This window comes from Brachycentrus maculatus, unplaced genomic scaffold (assembly GCF_059751285.1).
Source record: "Brachycentrus maculatus isolate JH-2025_06_01 unplaced genomic scaffold, ASM5975128v1 h1tg000038l, whole genome shotgun sequence".
Classification (NCBI taxonomy): Eukaryota; Metazoa; Arthropoda; class Insecta; order Trichoptera; family Brachycentridae; genus Brachycentrus; species Brachycentrus maculatus.
This window is the reverse complement of record NW_028280792.1, coordinates 832,501-852,159: the sequence shown is the minus strand read 5'-3', so window position 1 is coordinate 852,159 and position 19,659 is coordinate 832,501. Positions and strand designations below refer to the sequence as shown.

The 19,659-nt window shown below is 33.0% G+C and overlaps 1 protein-coding gene across 1 annotated transcript in view; it reads right to left on the bottom strand.

Annotated features, from left to right (window-relative positions):
• Positions 1 to 19,659, bottom strand: part of Dscam4 (Down syndrome cell adhesion molecule 4) — a 70,255-nt gene that overhangs the window by 13,060 nt on the left and 37,536 nt on the right. The window contains exons 8-21 of the mRNA XM_088276585.1: positions 12,904 to 13,054; positions 12,067 to 12,217; positions 11,100 to 11,229; positions 10,237 to 10,404; positions 9,514 to 9,644; positions 9,004 to 9,211; positions 7,842 to 7,988; positions 6,910 to 7,065; positions 6,682 to 6,821; positions 5,743 to 5,908; positions 4,195 to 4,372; positions 3,177 to 3,367; positions 1,719 to 1,904; positions 1,021 to 1,157 (exon numbers count right to left, since the gene is read on the bottom strand). Of these exons, the coding sequence (XP_088132711.1) occupies positions 1,021 to 1,157; positions 1,719 to 1,904; positions 3,177 to 3,367; positions 4,195 to 4,372; positions 5,743 to 5,908; positions 6,682 to 6,821; positions 6,910 to 7,065; positions 7,842 to 7,988; positions 9,004 to 9,211; positions 9,514 to 9,644; positions 10,237 to 10,404; positions 11,100 to 11,229; positions 12,067 to 12,217; positions 12,904 to 13,054 (2,240 nt within the window). The remainder of the gene's footprint in view (positions 1 to 1,020; positions 1,158 to 1,718; positions 1,905 to 3,176; positions 3,368 to 4,194; positions 4,373 to 5,742; positions 5,909 to 6,681; positions 6,822 to 6,909; positions 7,066 to 7,841; positions 7,989 to 9,003; positions 9,212 to 9,513; positions 9,645 to 10,236; positions 10,405 to 11,099; positions 11,230 to 12,066; positions 12,218 to 12,903; positions 13,055 to 19,659) is intronic.

Sequence of the window (19,659 nt, the reverse complement as noted above, 5' to 3'; positions counted from 1 at the left end):
TATGATTGATTCCGAGGAAATGACCGAGGAAAACATAGCATTATCAAATATGTCAGATACCTACTAGAAAGTAGTCAGATCAGGAGTCGGAATAATTGATTATTACCACTTATTATGTTATTAAATACACTTAATATATTTTTTAAGTATTCATTGATGTAAAAATTGTAACAATGATTAAAGAAAACACTTCGTTTTTTACCACTTGAGTTTTAAGTGTTTTCTTTAATCATTGTAACATGTCTTACTACAAAGTTAATGCCGAAACAATAAATAAAATAAAAATTGTAATGTACATTTTATTTTTTATTTACATAAATTGTATATATTTATTTAAATAACAATTTTAAAGATATTTTAAAAAAAATGCAGAGACCCACCAAACCACCTTGTGTGTCTTGTCGGTAGAGTTCTTTTTTAATATATTTTTTATTGTTTTTAATCATTTTAATCTAATATACACACAAATAATAGAGAAACATTAAAGATATAAACATTTTACAATTTTCATAAAATTAACTCTTGATCATTTTTACCCATCCCTTTATTTTGCCTTTGTTCCATATTTTATTTTGACTTCTAACATCCGTCGGAAACAAATTTAAAATGTTCGGAACGATATATATTGCAGTGCTAAAACAGATTTTTCCCTATTACTTTATGAGGTAGTTGAATGTATTCTCACAGGGTGGCTCTATGTGTATGGACTGTAGTGGACTCGTTATTTTTCATCAACCCTGACCCTAATTAGTATAAAAATTAGGGTCGTATACCTATCACAAGTAATTTAATTACAAATAACAAAAAACCCAATATCGATCTGTACAATATTTTTTGGCGTCTCTCGCGCTCTACCGAAAGTAAGCAAAGTAAGCAAATAAGTAAGTACAATAAAGTAAGCTCATAAGCGCTATCTGCCAACAGTATGTAAAAGACACTTTTAAGTGTTTCCTACAATTTGTCAATATGTTACAATGTCTATGAGGGGATGTGGATTTGATGGTTTGTATTCTGTCTTACCTGAGAGTGAGAATGTTCTCGGTATTCTATGACAAAGTAAAGGATCCCACAGCCTCCATCTCCCCATGAGTCGAGCCAGACGGTTACCACCGTGGCGTTCACAGTAATCATCTGCGAGTGTTTTGGCTTCACGGGTACTAGAAAGAAGATATACATTTAAATTGATATCTCGACATAGGTGAATAAGTTATTGATATGTAGTGTGGCAGTGTGGACATTTATTATTGGCTGGTTTAACACATTCCATGCATATAAAATAATATCAAAATTTGCAAACTTTCATTTAAAAATTATCCATCAGCTTGAATGATGGGTGATTTTGTCATTATTTGACATATTATCAAAACACAGCATACAAACCTAAAGAGATTGATAATCTGTGCAATTTTTTAGTGAAATTCTGAAGAAGTTAAGTCCATTTATAAAAAATTATGTATGAAATTTGTAATATTGCCAGTAAGGGAAAGTTTTGAATGTTTTGAATCAAAATTTTAATCAGTAAAACAAAGAACTTTTGATAACAAGTAACTTGATGCCACCAAAGTATAATTACTATCGCTGCTGTATTTAACTATGTGACATCTACAGGATGATCTATTTTGACATCGATATGTCAAAAAAAGTTCAAAAGACATGTTTTAAAGTATTGTTGTTTTTTTTTAGAAATAATACTTCAGCAAAATAAACCAGTATCTTACCAGTCCCCTTGGTGTATGCATTGACAATATCGCAAGGCAAACCGGTTCCAATGATGTTGTATGCCGTGATGTAGAGTTGGTAACGAGTCCCACACCACAATCCTCCCAACACTCTTTCTGTTGTACCTGCCTCTGTCTGCAATTCTTCCCAGTCTCCGCTGTCTCGTTTATAATTAATTACATAACCTGAAATGACATATAACAAAATTGAGAGTTACTAGAAGTAGGAAGCAGGCTATCCAAAATGACAAGGAGCTCAACAAGCTGCTTTTCAGCGTGACCATTGTTTAGGGAGGCGTCCTGCCTATGGCTTATCTTGGCCATGCTCCAGCCCAAGAGGATCGAGAGGAAGACGTAATAATTTTTCGGCTCTTCTTTTCCCCGCTCCAGACTCAGCCCACTTAATGTTCCGTTCCGTTCGTGATTGATGACGTTTTAATTTTTTTTATTATTTTTTTATCCATAATTTTCATCATCATCCTATGATTATCCAAGTCATAACAATCGCCCTTGAGATAGTATCTTACAAAAATGGCACTACATAAATTATCCAAATTATTATTTTTATAACTGGCTTGTTGAGTTGAGCATTTGCATTGAACGCTTACACTGAACACATGTGCACTGATTTCTCAATTTCAAAGAGGGAAATGCAGGAATGGAACTATAAGAGGGCCAGTTGCCAAGTAAGTTGTAAGAAATGTTGTAAGAGTAATAACTCCATCTGATTTCTTCGCTAGTACTTTGCATAGCAATTCGGGTCTCTGCTGACATCATCAAGAAGATAAATTGTATGACTTATCACCATCTTTCATTATCTTTTGACTTAATTATTATTATTATGGTTGCTTTAACTGAATGCTTTAATAAATTTAGAGGAATTATCCGACATTCCATCAGCCTTCATCTAGAGACACCTAATCGTAGGGACTGACCGGAGTCAAAACTAAAGGTGTCTCAATTTGTTACGAAACATCTTTTGTTCCTCTTTATATGAAAGAAGATGGAAGTCTAAGCATTCCAGGGCTTACAACTTATCATTTGGCTGGCTTAAGCGATCAAGTGTGTAAAAACACACTTGTGTAACATTCAACATTGTGCCCATTATTGAACATCCATATTGCATTAATTCTTGAAACCTGTATATATGCAATGGTCTCAAAATCTTCCACATGTGGATACGATTTTCGATACATTTGGTAGTATGGCTTCCAGTTGAGAAATTGGTGAGGTATTTATTTAGCTTGCTCTTATATTATAATTAACTATATTCTGTGTTGTTGGCAGATGTTGCCGTGTTTAATTGCACGTGAAAGGATCACGTATGGGTTATTAAAAAGGGAAGCCAGAAAAGAATATTTAAAGAATGTTGTTCTTACTTACAGATCGTTTATTTTCTCTAGTTTGAGTACCTAAACATGTATACTAAATTAATTAGTTTGATTTTGTGAGTCTCACCTAGAACAGGGCTTCCTCCATCTCCTTGATCAGCCCACTGAAGATGGATGGAGTCGGCGTGTGACTCTAGCACTGCTAAAGTGGGGGGTTGAGGAGGCACCTTGACTTGTACCTGATACGTGATTTCATCTCTACCGTGACTGTTCTCTACTGTGCACGTGTAGTTCCCTGTGTCCGTATGCTGTGTGATACTGTAACAAAAAAGGCCGTTAAAATATAATTCAAAATGGCACACAAAATGTCAAACACTCTTTGGTAAGGGTGTTTGTTAAATAAAAAGCTACTAAACACAATGATTAAAATATATACAAGTACAAGTGAGATATACAAGTTCCAAAAATTTAAGTAGTGTGGTTGTCAATCATGGGAAGAAGTCAAACCAGCCTATGAAAGGTCGTTAACCCTGTAAATACCCTGACTTTCATATTCTTTTTCTTCTTCTACGTTGAAATATTAACTTAAGAAGTGGAATTTAAGATTTGGCATTGCGTTTTGGACCAAATGTCAGGTATTTCTTGTTCCACTTTCTGTGGTTTCCTTATTGCTAAAGTAGATCCGAAATAGTTCCCACATATAGGTCACATTCTGACCGTCAATGACCATCCTGATTTACACTCACACAAAGTTATAAAAATAGAATAATATTCCTTTAATTAAATAAAATTTAACTCATACATCACAAGAAACTCTGATAAACGATAACGCATAAACTCCAAGTGCTCTAGCCATTACCGCTTTTCTTTTTTTCTACCAATTATTCCTTTTTAATTCCTATAAAACAGTGCTGTATTTTGCCTTGAGCTCCTATACATTCATCGAATATATTCATCCATAAAATATATTCCATCCCTAATTCCAAAAATCTTAAGAGCAGGACTGAGCTTGCCTTCATAAAATTAATAATCAAAAGAATACAGTGTCAATATAATCCGGTGTTTTACGAATCATTGGATAGGGGTTATAGAAAATTTATAGTAAAATAACAAATAAACGCAATATAATATCATAAATATTTTACCTTATGATGAGAGTGCCATCAGCTGTGACATTTTTCCTTGTGCTGGGTTCCATCGGATTACCTTGCTGCCTCCACACTGTGGACGGTTGGGGGAGTCCAACTTTATGGCATGGCAGTGATATATTCTCCTTCCACGGCGTTATTACTTTCCTTCCGAATGATGTGATCCGGGCGGGCACTGCAATCATTCATTGACTGTTATAATTTAGATGCAAGACAATGAGATTAATTAATCAATAAATCATAATAAGATGACTTGGTTAAGCATGTGAAACAAATGAAAGATGAAAGAATGATAAAACGGAGCAAAGAAAGACTGAAGAACGCATGGCTTGTTTCAGAACTCCACATGCATAAATGCACATATCGCTCACTCCTTTCAAGAACGACATAAATCAAAAATTGTCAATTTTCAGTTGTGCATGTTTTCGGAATGCCCAGAAAGTGTACTATATCCCAGCAAAAGAGGCATATTTTTAACTTAATATTTACCCGCTACAGGGCAGAAAATGTCATTTTTACATTTTGAAGAAAAGGTATTATTTAATTATTTTTTTAAATATACTTGATATTTTTAAAATGGAGAAAAAACATTCAGGTTTTACCTTAAAAGATCTGTTGCACAGTAAAAAGTTCAATAAGTGGTTTGATATTTATTTTTAAAACATTGTGTTGTATTTTTAAACGTTAAAAACGATCACCTGAAAAATCAAGTTTTTTGATTTATGACGTTCTTGAAAGGAGTGAGCGATATTAGGAGTCTGAATAATCAGAGTGTGTTGTTGAGAAAATGCATAAATGTGGAAGAAGTGAATGAAATTTACAAAGATACAATGGTTTAGATATAGGAAAAACGTTGTGACAGATAGTAAGATAAAATAATTTTTTGGGCAAGGGCAGGTTAAGCTAAAACATCTTTGACAGATGTACATGAAACAATTATCAAATGTCGCCAACAGTGTCAACTGTTTAGTTTGATTGAAAGTGGATACAGATCTAGTTTACTTGTCCTCAGATATAAGGTTGTTAGAGTAAGTAGTTAGAGTCTGCCTAGTATTCCTCCTTAGAACTGTATGATTGGTTTGGCTCCGCGGTGGTATTTTCTAATAGAGTTACTAACTTGTCTGCGACTATAGTGCTAGGCAGCCATGAGAACATGGTAGTGGATTTTACATTATATATTTGGTATTACCATGTATGCCCTGCTAACAGTGATAGGAAATTTAAAAGCGTTAGTAATTGTCTTGGATTGCAAAATATTTCAGACTGAAATAAAATCAGTTGTTGCATGTGTGAGTCTGAATGGAATGGTTTCTATACCGGATTGGAAAAATGGCAGGAAATTTTGGATCATACAGATGAAGAAAAACATAAGGTATCCATAGACATCAGGCAAGCCTTCCAGGTTAGTATTTTTTCCATACTGTATTTTTTTCCCTTATTTTCTTCACCTGCATAGTCCCTTCTTCTCAATCACCTGGTTCAGGATTTTTCATTACTAGAATACATTAGATTCCTAAATAATGTCTAAATAAAGAGTTATTTGGCCATATAAACCTTTTTCTCCGGGTAGAATGGTGACTACTCTTGTACTGTCTCCTTCTCCGATCTTCGTAGAAGCAGTCAGCCAGAACTGATGAGTAGCAGCCTCCTGAAGGCGAACAGTCTCATGGGCCTCCGTATTCGGAGACAGGATTCGTTTATGAGTTCCTTCCTAAAACACAAACATTCAATACAGGGGATTACCCAGGAATTCAGTTGATTGACAGTAGTCCAATATGCCAACTATTAATCTACAGAGGTGGACAAGTTGTTGATGTGGTTTTATTTCTCTGATAGATAACGTTTATCCTATTCCCACTCTGCTTCCCCCTTCCTTCTATTTCATATCCTCAATGCGATAGGTAATAGTTTCGGAAGAGTGATTTGACAGCAATTTTACAAGTTCTTAACTGGTAATAGACCAGATAAGAGCTTGGAAATTCCTTGGAAAGTGTCCTGTTGACATCTTGTTTTTCTAAATACATCACAAGTCCATTTAAAGTGACAAAGTATGATGAAAATTTTATGCTGTCAATCCCTATTCCTAAATCATTATAAAGTATTAACTATTATTTAGCATGATTATTAAATAAATAAGAGACATTAGAGATATTTGAACACACTCAAAATGTTTTATTAATCTTTCATCAGGGCATCCCTACAATGGTTCGTTGGAACATGTAATGGAAAATAGCTTCTAATAAATCCACTGTGGTGTGAAAAATCAGAGACTAGATGAACACGTATTGATATGTGAATGGACCACAAAGTGCTCATCACAGCACAGTAGACCTCGAACACACAAATGTATTGAAATCGTACACAATCATTATAGAAATAATAACATAATAACAAAATATGTATCATGCAAAAAACTGAAAGGGCTTGGAATAAGTATGTTTAATTTATGATTTAATATGTAAAATGTGTGAATTTCCATGTTACCTCTCTGCCATCTTCAATGATGCTCATGTAGAATGTGTATCCGACCAGGATCCCATTGGCGTTGGATGGAGGGAGCCAAGATACGAGGATCTTGTTGGTAGAACTCACAACTGCCTTTATGTCGGCCGGAGCTGATGGAACTACACAGTACGAGAAAAGTTATCAATCAATTAGTACTGTCAAAAGTGGCTATTTGTTTATGAATTTGTAAATGGATTTGTGCCTTACCATCTTCTTGCGTGTGGCAGTAGACCGGGTGACTCCTGGCTCCGTCACCTGCTCCAGTGAATCCGGCTACAGAGATGGAATAGTTGGTGAACCTCTTCAGACCGTTCAACATTGTTCGCAGCTGAGAGGTTTGCTTTGTGGCATGATCCTCCTTATCTGAAATTATTAAGAAAACATTTTTTAAAAACCAAATTACAACACCTGTTTTCTTGAATAACATGTGAAAAGTGGTTTTTAACTTTTAAAAAAAATTCTTTTAAATGTCATTTAAAAGTCGTGACAGTTGTAGAACTGTAATTTTTTATGCAGGTGCCTGTCAATAGTCTATGTGTTAAAATAATACAATTTTATATATTTAAGCAAGTAAATAATCACACTACGTACTATTAAAACGATACTAAGGGTTAATCTACCGATGTACCAAAATGTCTTTATTTTATTATTTTTTAATTTTTTTGTTGATAATATTTCATTTTTTTAGTGTATATCTATATCGTCTGTCAATATGATATGTATGTCAATATCGTCATTGAAGTGATTGAATCGAATATTTTTTTGAGGTCCGAAAAATCTGAAAAATTTAACATTCTGAAAGTCTGAAAAGAAGTAAGTGATGATTTTTTAAATGAATAAAGCCCTCCCCCACTTACAACCTGCATTAATGTTTTTGCGAAGCTGATAAGCAAAATCACTGAAATTTTGATTCCTCTAAAGGTTTTTCAGTCCATACTGTGACTCAGCCTCGATTAATAACTGATCAGTGATCTATTCTCATCCCTAATTATGTTAATTTAAGGTCTGGTCTTGAAAAAAATTCCAATTGATTATCCCTTCAAAATTCAACTGCCTGAACATCCCTGATCAATGATCTTATGAAGACTGGTGATCAAGAGATTTTTTTACAATGAAATATCATAATAAAGGATACCTACCATACCATTCTTGAAGTGGGGTGTAGAAAACCTTGTATCCCTGGATAACACCATTCCTGCCTGATAGTGGAGGAGCTTCCCAGTTCACCTGGATCTTCTGGGAGCTTTCAACGGAGCAGTGAATATTGTCCGGTGGAAGACTTGGTACTGTAATAAATTCCACATCAATAAAATTTCACAAAAACAATGATTATCAATATTAAAACATCCTCATTTAAAATGTGAAGCTATATGTTTTACAATGATTAAAAAGTAGAAGTACTTGGTTTAAATGACTAAAAGATCGATATAAGATCTTTATAAGATCACTTAACTAAATTTATTAATGTAATGATGACTTTGAGAACTACAGATGTTTTCAATAATAGGCAATAATATGTAAAAATTGTTTAAGAGACAGTCGATAGTCCGGCTTCTCCTGAGGAGTTTTACGTGGTTTCCTCCCAGGAATGAACAAATGCTGAGAAGTTCCTGTTTGGTCCACAATCGCTCCTTTTCCCAACACAAATTAAAATAAAACATGATATTAGCTAGATAATTTAGAAGAAGCAAGTAGAAATTAAAATCCACTTATTGATCTATTTATAAACCTTGTACATAATAAGCATGGTAAGTGACTCTCATCTAAAAAAAATATGGTATACAAATGTGCTAAGCATTACACTATAGAGGTGGAAATTTCACATATCGCTCACTCCTTTCAAGAACGTCATAAATCAAAAAACTTGATTTTTCAGGAGAACGTTTTTAAAGTTAAACAATAGAGCACAATGTATTAAAAATAAATATCAAGCCACTAATTGAACATTTTACATTGCAACAGATCTTTTTAGGTAAAACCTGAAGGTTTTTTCTCCATTTGAAAAATATTTAGTTGATTTAAAAAAATAATTAAACAATACTTTTTCTTCAAAATGCAAAAAAAAAACACTTTCTGCCCTGTAGCGGGTAAATATTAAGTTAAAAATATGCCCCTTTTGCTGGGATATAGTACATTTTCTGGGTATTCTGAAAACATGCACAACTGAAAATTGACAATTTTTGATTTATGACGTTCTTGAAAAGAGTGAGCGATATGCTCACATACCTTTCATTTTTCACATATCACATATCTTTCATTTTTCTTGTATCGGGTGTTATTGATAAACATATTATCACATACCATCTTCCATGGTGACTGCTGTAACGGGGTGTGATGCCGGACCAGGACCTCTGGTGTTGTAGGCTTGGACTATGATGGAGTAGGTGCTGAATCTCTCCAGCCCGACCAGGATGGTCTGCCCGCCGCCGTGTTGGCCCATCTCCACAGTCTTGAAGTTGTACGACTGCTGGGGACTCATTGAGACCGTATTCGTGACGTTTGGATCCACCTGCACAGTAATGAGGGAGTAATTTATCTTGCAACTGTCAAAGTCAAAATAACAGGGCATCTGTTTATGTAATGTTCTATTATGCTATGAATACTTTCATTTTATACTTGTACAGATGTGAAATTTCATAATTTCTGCAAATTAAATAATGTATGTACAAATGAGTATTTATGTAGTTATTTATATGTATACTAAACTTCTTGAACAGAATATATGAAATTGTAAACGAAAGCACTTGTTTTTTACCACTTTATTTTAACGACTAGTTTCGGAAGATACAGATGCTGTAAAATCAATGTTACCTGCTGATATCCAACATAATATCCAAGCAGATTGCCATTCCACATGTCTCTCTGTGGAGGCTCCCAGGTGACAACCAGCTCAGTCGAACTCTTTGCCTCGGCTCTGATGTCCAAAGGAGCGCCACTAGGCACTAACAAGAACAAGAAACAGGAATTAGAATATTGAAGGTAAAGAACAAAATATCAGATATGTAGTTAGCAAACAAAGCTGATCTAATATCAAGTGGACAGAGGAACAATGATAAGAGTCTTAGTTTAAAATATAATTGGGCATTATAATTAGTTTCACCATCTCTCGAGGCACTGTTTAGTGCTGCCCAAGACAAGGACAAAAAACGAATGTTTGGATAAGGGAAAAGACCAAGGTAACAGATGTGGCTCAAAGAATCGCTGAACAAAAGTGGAACTGGGCAGGTCATGTAGCACATATGTCTGAGGATAGATGGATGTAAAAAGTGCTTGACTGGAAGGCCTAGAACAGGATGGAGAAGTGTAGGTAGGACTCAGACAGGATGGTCCGATGACATTAAGAAAGTGGTGGGTCTGCACTGGAAGAGAGTAGCGTCCAACAGAGAACTGTGGAAGTCCAAGAGGGAGGCCTTTGTTCAATACTAGACACAAGAAGAAGGCTGAAGTAAGTAAGACAAGGACAATTACTCTCAAGTGATAGTCAACCAGGGGGACCTGACATGACACGCACAGAAGAAGAAGACAGAAAATTACCTTCTTCAAGAGTGGTGACCTGTATGACTTGGCTCGGTTCACTCATTCCCAATCTATTTTCACCAATTATTCTGAGATGATATGACTTGGCTGGTCTCAGATTCTGTACTGTCGCAGTGGTTGAACTTCCCGGAACTACAACCTTCTGCGGTTGGGAAAGCCATGGATCTGAAAATCGAATAAAAAAGAGAAATTATTTTATTAATCAGGAATATTAGTACTCATACAAAGAGTTTTTAAAGCATCAACAATTATCTGACCAACAACTTTATCCATATAAACTAACTAACTAAGCATGACACCGCTTCTCCGCAGGGGTAGGCAGAGAGAATAAAATGTCACACCACTTTATCTTTGTAAACATTCTTCGCTTCTTCTACATTCATGCATCTCCTCATACATACCCGCCGATTATTCCGACTCCTGACCTGACCCCTTTTAAGTTTTTCATTGCTTCTATTTAAAACTTAATTTAGCTCATAAATTTATTTACCGTTCTTTCTACACTCATTCATTCCACATGCCCTAACCATTTTTTCATATCTTTCTTAATTTTATCGATAATGCTAATCTCAGCATATTCTCACATTTCATCAATATCACATTTATAAACATTAACCCATGTTGTGTGACTTATCAAATTATCCACATATTAATGTAATAATAATAATAAAATAGTAATAAAATTGGATAATTGATTTACCACGTGATATTATTTTGCAACTTTTGAAAGCAAAAATACTTGAATTTAGTTATTAAATTGAACCTGATTTTTGCTTAGTAAAATTTCCTTCTTTTTTTCATAATTTTTTTTTAGATTTTTTTAAATTGTAATTTTTTTTATTGAAATTGTTAAATCTCACCTGTGCCTGGTTTATACTGTACAATGTAATTGATGATTGGACTATTTCCAGCATAGGGTTGGCTCCAGGACAGCTGTATGCTTCTGGACTGTTGGTCATTGATTCTTATATTCTTTGGCATCTCCGGAACCTGAAATATGACATAATGTTTCTCAAAAATTAATAAAATTGATGACAAAACCTTCTTCTTCTTCTTGGTTCCATCCCAACTTATCGTCTTTGTAGTCTGTTGGGGACAGCTCTCCTCGGCCTCAGGTTGTAGGTCTTTCTATCATATACAACATTACCTAGGTCATGCCTTTGAACCATGTTTTATACTTCGAACCATGTTTCCATGTTTCAAACTTTTTATTTTCACCTTTTGATTTGTTTTCTGTTAAAATTAAATATTTGTTTGTAATTTATATTTGAAGCACTAACTTTGTTATTTTCCATTTTATAATTAAAATGCATCTTTGTTTTAATTTTACAAATATTTGTTTATTGTTTATATTAGAACTTTTAATTTAATTTAATTTCTGATACCTATTGTACTTTTGCCAGTGCCCTTTATTATAACCTAAATATAATGCATACCCACATACAGGTTATGCCTTTGTGGGATCTTTTTTTGTATTTGTATTATATATTTTTATGTACTTGTAATTATAATATATTGTGAAATGCAAAAGAATTTAAGATAAAGAAAAAAAAATTGTAGACTTCTTCTAGATGTCTTTTGAGGAAGATCCATGGCGATCACCTGGTTTACAATTCTCTGTAGTTTTTAGATTCTCTACATCTTATGTGCCCATACCATCTCAATTGGCTTTTCTCTACCTTACTATTGATGTCTGTTATACCCAGGCTTTCACAAATTCGTGAACTCTTTATGTTGTCTCTAAGGGACCCCTCAGCTGACCATCTAAGCATTCACATTTCAGCAGATTCTAAAATTGATGACAAAACCAAAGACTTTATGATGTACCTCTTGCACGATCAGTTGGATGATCATCTCGTCCTGCCCAAATGAATTACTAGCGAAGCAGGTGAGGGTCCCAGTATCCTGGCGATACGTGTGGAGGATCCCGAGCTCTGACACCATTCCATCATCCAACACCTGCTCCCGGATGGTGTACCTGCAATTATTATTTTAATATTATTATAAACACTCACATACTGCAGTTAATGGGGATAACAAGTAAAGTGAAAATTTTATTTATTTATTGTTTTGTAAAAGCATTAAACAAAGATGAAAAAACATGTTTGTATAGCATAATGTCTTTAAAATATTAAGTATTTAGTACCGTAGAACGGGGCTGCTTGAACTTTGATGTGTTACTTGAGCCCAGTACAAAAAAAAAATTCATCTCTATTTGGTCTACAATAATGAATGTATTAGTGTCACCTGTCAGGGAAACAATGAATCATGTCGATACGTTCATTATTGTAGACCAAATACAGATCTAAATATTTTTTTGTACTGGGCTCAAGTAACACATCAATGTTCAAGTAGCTCCGTTCTATGGTATAGCTATGTTTTCTCAGATTACACAGTGTCACAACTAATTATAATCAAAGAGATACACAAGCCAACCATGTAGTGTGGTTTGAAGATGTAATATGAGACTGAAGTGTCCTGCAATGGTGGCTAAGGTTAGGTTAGGCTAGGAGAAAGGAGTAGGAATGTTTACAAATGCCACGAGCTGATTTAGGTTAGAAGAGAACTGGATAGAAAGGCCCATGTCTAAAGTTAGTTAAGTAGTTAAAAGCCTATGTTCTAAGTAGTTGGAGGTCTATGCTCTAAAAGTGAGTAAGTATTTACCTCTGGTCGACTTGGTTGGTGATGGCGTGGTGATGTTGGTTCCTCCAGCTGATGTGGAGAGGGGTGTCTCCCAGAGCTGTGCACTGGAGGTGCGCCTGTTCCCCAGCAACTACCTGCACTTGCTTGTTCTTCGAAGGGAAGTATGCAGGGGCTGAAATAACACAATTTCCATTAAACCGAGAGTTCATTACAAAAAAAGCAGGAGGACTTTTGTCATCGAAAATTAATGTAGTTCTACAACTAACCTATAACCTATATATGGGATAATTAATATGTTGATTAAGAGACTATAAACAAGAGGATGAAGCATGAGTTGGTTTTCTGTTCCTTTATTATTTGATTTTGATTAATTTGAATATTGTTCTTTAGAACATATTTGAGCGATAATATATTTGAGCGATTTTTTTTCAAAAGCGGGGATACCTAAAGTGCAGTTTGTTATTATCAAAAAGGGAGACATGTACAAGACATAAACATAAAAATATACATGATATGTGTAAGATCAATTGCTATATATGAGATTGAGACCAGAGCAGACACATCGCGCACTCCTTTCAAGAACGTCATAAATAAAAAAAACTTAATTTTTCAGGAGAACGTTTTTAAAGTTTAAAAATATAATACAATGTATTAAAAATAAATATCAAGCCACTTATTGAACTTTTTACTGTGCAACAGATCTTTTTAGGTAAAACCTGAAGGTTTTTTTTATCCATTTGAAAAATATTTAGTATATTTAAAAAAATAATTAAACAGTACTTTTTCTTCAAAATGCAAAAACAATACTTTCTGCCTAGTAGCGGATAAATATTAAGTTAAAAATATGCCGCTTTTGCTGGGATATAGTACATTTTTGGGCATTCCGAAAACATGCACAAGTGAAAATTGACGATTTTTGATTTATGACGTTTTTGAAAGGAGTGAGCGACATGGAGCACCAAATCTCTTCTTAAAACTTCAGACATGAGGAGATTGAGGTGCATAACCGAAAACACGTTAAGAGATCAAATGAGGAACACAGATATTCCGAAAATGTGTAGTACAATTGACAATGCGTCAATATGATACAGAATCCTATCAACCATACGGTGTGCATAAGTGTTGGAAGAAGGTGGATGTAATATTAATATTAGGTACATTTCAGAGTTGCCCTTACAGCTTGTAAAGCCTTGTAAAGTCGGAGTGATCCACGCATGGGTGGCACTCAAAGCTCTCGGCTGAGGGCGAGGCGGTTGACCGTGTGATTCGAGTTACGGACTCAGTCGCCCGCGACTCGTCGGTGTGCGGCGCCCTTTACTGAGTAGGGTTGCCACTGAACAGGTTACAGCTGTTCGAATCGTAACGGAATTGAACGGCATTTAAAAAATTGAACATTGAGGACGGTACTCCAAGTATCGTAAATATACATTTGGACTAATCATGTCCGATCGAATTAAAAACTGAATTAAATAACGATTTCTAAATAAGTTATTACTCGGTTTTTTAATTCGATCATTTGATTTCTCTAATGTTTTTTGTTGATACTTTGTGGTATATTTTAAAAACTTTATTTGAAACTAAAGAATTTGTTGAACCTATTAAAAAATGTATTTATTTTAATTTTGAAAATGGTACCAAATTATTGAATTAAAATAATTATGAAATAATACATAATTTAGAGGTTTTATAAATAAAAAAATGCACCAAAACGAAATTTAGACATAACTAATTTCATTATAATAACCAAGTAAATTTAAGTAATAGTCTTTTAAATAATTAAGACTGCGTAAATTAGATTTTTAAAAAATAATATATGAACATATATTGAAAAATCCTTACCTTTTTATACATATTTTTTCAAAACTATATATTTATTTCGAAAAAAAAACTATTTTCTTCTGTACAAAAACGTTGTTTTAAGCAAAAAATTCAATTACGTTAAATGTTACCCGAGTTTAAAGGAAATTAAGGTGCGGTTTATCTACATTGGGCTTTTTTCACGTTCAACCCTGTTTTATTAGCCACGTTGTTATTTCCCAGTGGACTTGTTTCCAGTTGAAACAATAATTACTTAACTTCTATTGGCTTCAGATATTGCAAACACGTATCAAATTAAATTTCAAATTATACAACATGCATACAACAAAATGTAACTTTAACTCATTAAATGTGTTTTATTGTAACGTTTGTACCTAATTACTGTTTTTGTTTACTATATTGAACAATTTTTAATTAAAAATCTGCTCGGAAAATATCGCTTTTAAAAAAACCTTATATGACACGTGTTTCGATGCATTCAGTAGCTTTATCAAATATTGTATTTTCATCTCACCAATACATCTGATGTTTCTAGTGAAGTTCTAGTGATTCAAGAATAATGTTTCAAAATTGGTTCATATAAGATACACAACTTCCAAGAATTTGAGAAACGTGGTTATCAATAATGGGTGGAATTGGTGAATGTTACACATGTGTAAAGTGATCACTTAAACCAGCCTATGACGGTCGTCATCCCCGTAAATGCCCAGACTTCCATATTCTTCTTCATCTTTGATGAGATATCAAAAAATAATCTGAAAATAACTCCTGTAATTGGATATAATCCAGATTTTGTGAACAAGTATTTGGACACACTCAAAATGTTGTAAATTGTATGTGAAGCTTAAATTAACAAGTTGTGGTATGATGAAGTATGTTGAAGTATGAAGAGGGGTAGAAGCTATTCCTTTAATGTTTGAGCTTCTATTATTTCAAAATGAAGATGTTTATAACTTTCGTATTAATATTTTAGTAGGATTTCTTAGTAAAACACTTTATTGCAAATGAAGGCGGAGGGAAGTAAGCTTAAAAATGGCCATATTTGTGAAAAGTGATGTTTATATAGGTAATATTTCAAAAGAACTGTTAATATTCATGTTATGTAAGGCTAAAAGACCTGATGATGGAATGGTTATTCTAAAACCGGTAGTAATGAAGTAGTGTTTTTAAGTGGTATTACACAAAATAAACGAGGAATGATATACATATATATTTTTAAAACACTATGAATTCAAAATATAACAAAAAATTTGTATTTGAATATATTTTCTATATTAAAAGCATTGTCAACTTTGTGGTATTGAAATAAAACACGTTATTTATATTAATAAATTAAAAACCACATAAAGCTTTAAAAAACATTTGAATTATATATTATTTGAAACTAGTTTTCACAAACATCAAATGGAAATTTCTTTAATGGGGAAAAATTAAACATTTGTACTTTCTAATGAATTATTTTTGTAGACCGTATAAATACTGGTTTCAAAATAAAATTACATCGGCAGATACCAAGTTCCCACAAAGATTAAGTCGCCTCAATGTCCTCCAAGTCACAAAGCAAAGCTCTTGTTACGAGGCATTGTTATAATATTCACACCCCCTATTATTTTAGATGAGATTTTAAGGTGATAGTCAAATTGCCTAATAACTATTTAAGTAGGCGTTAATCCAATTCAAACTATATATACTAACGCCATCTCCCGGGTACTTGATTAACTAGTAATAAATAGAGCGTAAAACGAGAATGTTTTTTTTGCGCTGCAGATGGCGTCAGATGGCGAGCGTAGATTTTCGCGAAAAATATAAAATAAAACACTTCCTGTAACATTCCCGGCCGTAAAATGTAGCAGATTTTTTTTATTTTACGACCTAATAAACAATGCAGTGTCTGGTAGACAAATGAGGACAGATTTATACGGAAATAGAAATATTTTATGGCCAGTGAATAAATAAAGTCAATTTGTGGAATGGCGGTCGCATGGATGACTCGAATTTTACGAGATTACACAATTAAAGGTCCAAGGTTCATATATTATTAGGGAAAAAACTGCATAGGAGCTAGATGTATGACTAAGTAGGTACTAGTTACATTTCACAACATTTTGAGTGTGTCCTAATACTTGTTCATAAGCAAAATGTATTGAGATAGAAATTATGAAAAAATATTATTTCCATAGCTCTTTTACTTAAAATACGATGAAGTTCTATTCAATTTATTTTATTATTTATTAATTTTATACTGGATTAAGGAGTGTGATTGATTATATTTTATTAAATAGAATGGATGTCGGCGATTTCTTATTGAAGATCGTGACTGATGAGACGATTCATTCATTAATCGATTATCTTAACGAATTTCAACATCCACTTATTAAATTAAAATATTAAATTAAAAAATGACAATATTTATGTCTTAAATACGATACAAATTGTTTTAGCTCGAAATGTGAAACTTGGAGATGGAATTTCCGATTTTTGAAATGCCTCAATTCTCAAAGAAAAAAGTTATTACGATAATATTTTATTTTTTAAATCTTAATAAGATGAAGTAGAATAAAGGAAATTTGGATATTTATAGGGCTTATGACTTGTTAGAAGCTGGTCAAGTTATCAATTTACACACGTCCAACGTTCACCATTGAAACCATGATTGACAATCACCCTACTCAAAATTTTGAAACTCTAGATATATGATCAATCTCATGACACAGTAAAGTTCACAAGAGCCATCTATGTTGGATTGAGAGAACTTTTATTTAACACAGACCCTTTCATTTGGATGTATGCATGATACCTAGATTATTTTTACACACACCTGAAAGCAAATTTGCACACTAATTGGCACGATAACCTTAAATGATCGAATCCAAAAACCAAAATAAGTAACGCCTGATTTTAAAGAAGTCTTAATTTAATCGTTGATCGCGTATAGTTGATCGTTGATCGCCTAATAGGAACGTCATCGCAGGTCATTTCATAAAATGAAAACAACCTAATTTACACAATTCTCTAATTGAAAAAAATGTGCTGAAACTATAAGATTAGAAAAATAAAATTGTTTCGCGATTGAATAATATATCCTACTTATGAATAATTTCAAATAAAGTGTAAGATAGAAGATTACTTTTTGCGTATCTTATAAAATTCAAATTAATTTTTTAATGTTTTTTTTGTTGAGAAAGCTATTACCTACATAAACTAAAAAGAATTTTTGGGCATAATAACTTGTTTCAGATGCTGAAATATCATGAATAAAATAAAAATGTTTCAAACAAAATTTATTTTGATCATTTTATTATATTTTTTAGAAAAAGCATATTAAATACACCAAGGGATTACTAAAAAAACACTTAATTGCTTTCATCGACAGGAGAATAGTAAAACTAAGGAGCAAAAAAAACAGGTAACTTATTTTTCTTCTTATTAGTTTTACAAGGGGTATTTCAAGGGATGTTGATTAAAACATTAATGTCAGTCAAGGGGTATAAATCTGGTCATTATAAGTTGGCTAGATCATGGGATCGGAATAATCGGATACATGGACAATTGATCTTCGAGATATATCGAGAATAATCGGATAAATAGACAATTGATCTACGAGATATATTTAGAATAATCGGATATATGGACAATTGATCTACGAGATATATCGAGAACAATCGGATATAAAGACAATTCGCTTACTCCTTTCAACAATATCCTTTCATATATAAAAAAACATGATTTTTCAGGAGATCGTTTTTAAAGTACAAAAATATAATTTAATGTATTAAAAATAAATATCAAGCCACTTTTAACTTTTTACTGTGCAACAGATCTTTTTAGGTAAAACCTGAATATTTTTTATCCATTTGAAAAATATTTAGTATTTTAAGAAAATAATTGAACAAAAACTTTTCTTCAAAAATTATAAAACAACACTTTCTGCCCTGTAGCGGGTAAATATTCCGTTAAAAATATGCCGCTTTTTCTGGGATATAGTACATTTTCTAGGCATGCCAAAAACATGCACAACTGGAAATGGACGAATTTTGTTAATTGATTCGGCAGTCACTTTGTGGTAAAATCTATCCATTTTTAATTAATGTTTTACTTGGTAAATACCACTTTTTCTTAAAATCTACTGTGACACGTGTTTCGATGCATTACGGTGTTTGAAAATGATGCGGAATGCATCGAAACACGTGTCACAGTAGATTTTAAGAAAAAGTGGTATTTACTAAGTAAAACAATAATTAAAAATGGACGAATTTTGATATATGACGTTGTTGAAAGGAGTGAGCGAATTGATCTCGCATAAAAAAATTGTCTCGTAAAAAATAAACATTAAAAACATAGAAACTTCAATAATAAAAGTAACAAAAAAAAAAACAAGCTACAGGTTGTATCTATACAAAGATGGGAAGTTTGAAAGAGAACAAGAGTAAATAAAAGTTCTGCTCTTAGCAATCAGTCTTAAAAATAACTTGGAAACAATTTACATGAAAAATGAATTCATTTGCCAAAGTTATCCAACAAGATTACGGTGTGTAAGTTATACAAAATGTACTCATTCCCCACTTCGGGAGGAAGAAAGACTACAAGAAAATAAGTATATCATTATGGGAGTTATCAATCTCTTCTTTGTCAGAAATGCGAGATGGAGAAATGTTCAGAGAGGAGAGAAAAAGTAGGAGTGAGCTAAATAAATAGAACTGGGCTTTACAGGAGGCCCAGAAAGCTAGCGAAAGTTTTACAAACTTATAATGATGGACGCTTCAGGAATATTGGCTCAAATTTATAACAAAACACGAACAATATAAACTCTTATTATGATGTCATTTAATTTGACAAAAGATGTTTCGTGTTTCTTCGGATGACATGTCGTTTTCGAAATGATTTGTATTTTGTTCAAATATAAATATTACGAAATAAATATCTGTTGTGCCGATAAATAATGAATTGTATTGTATGTAT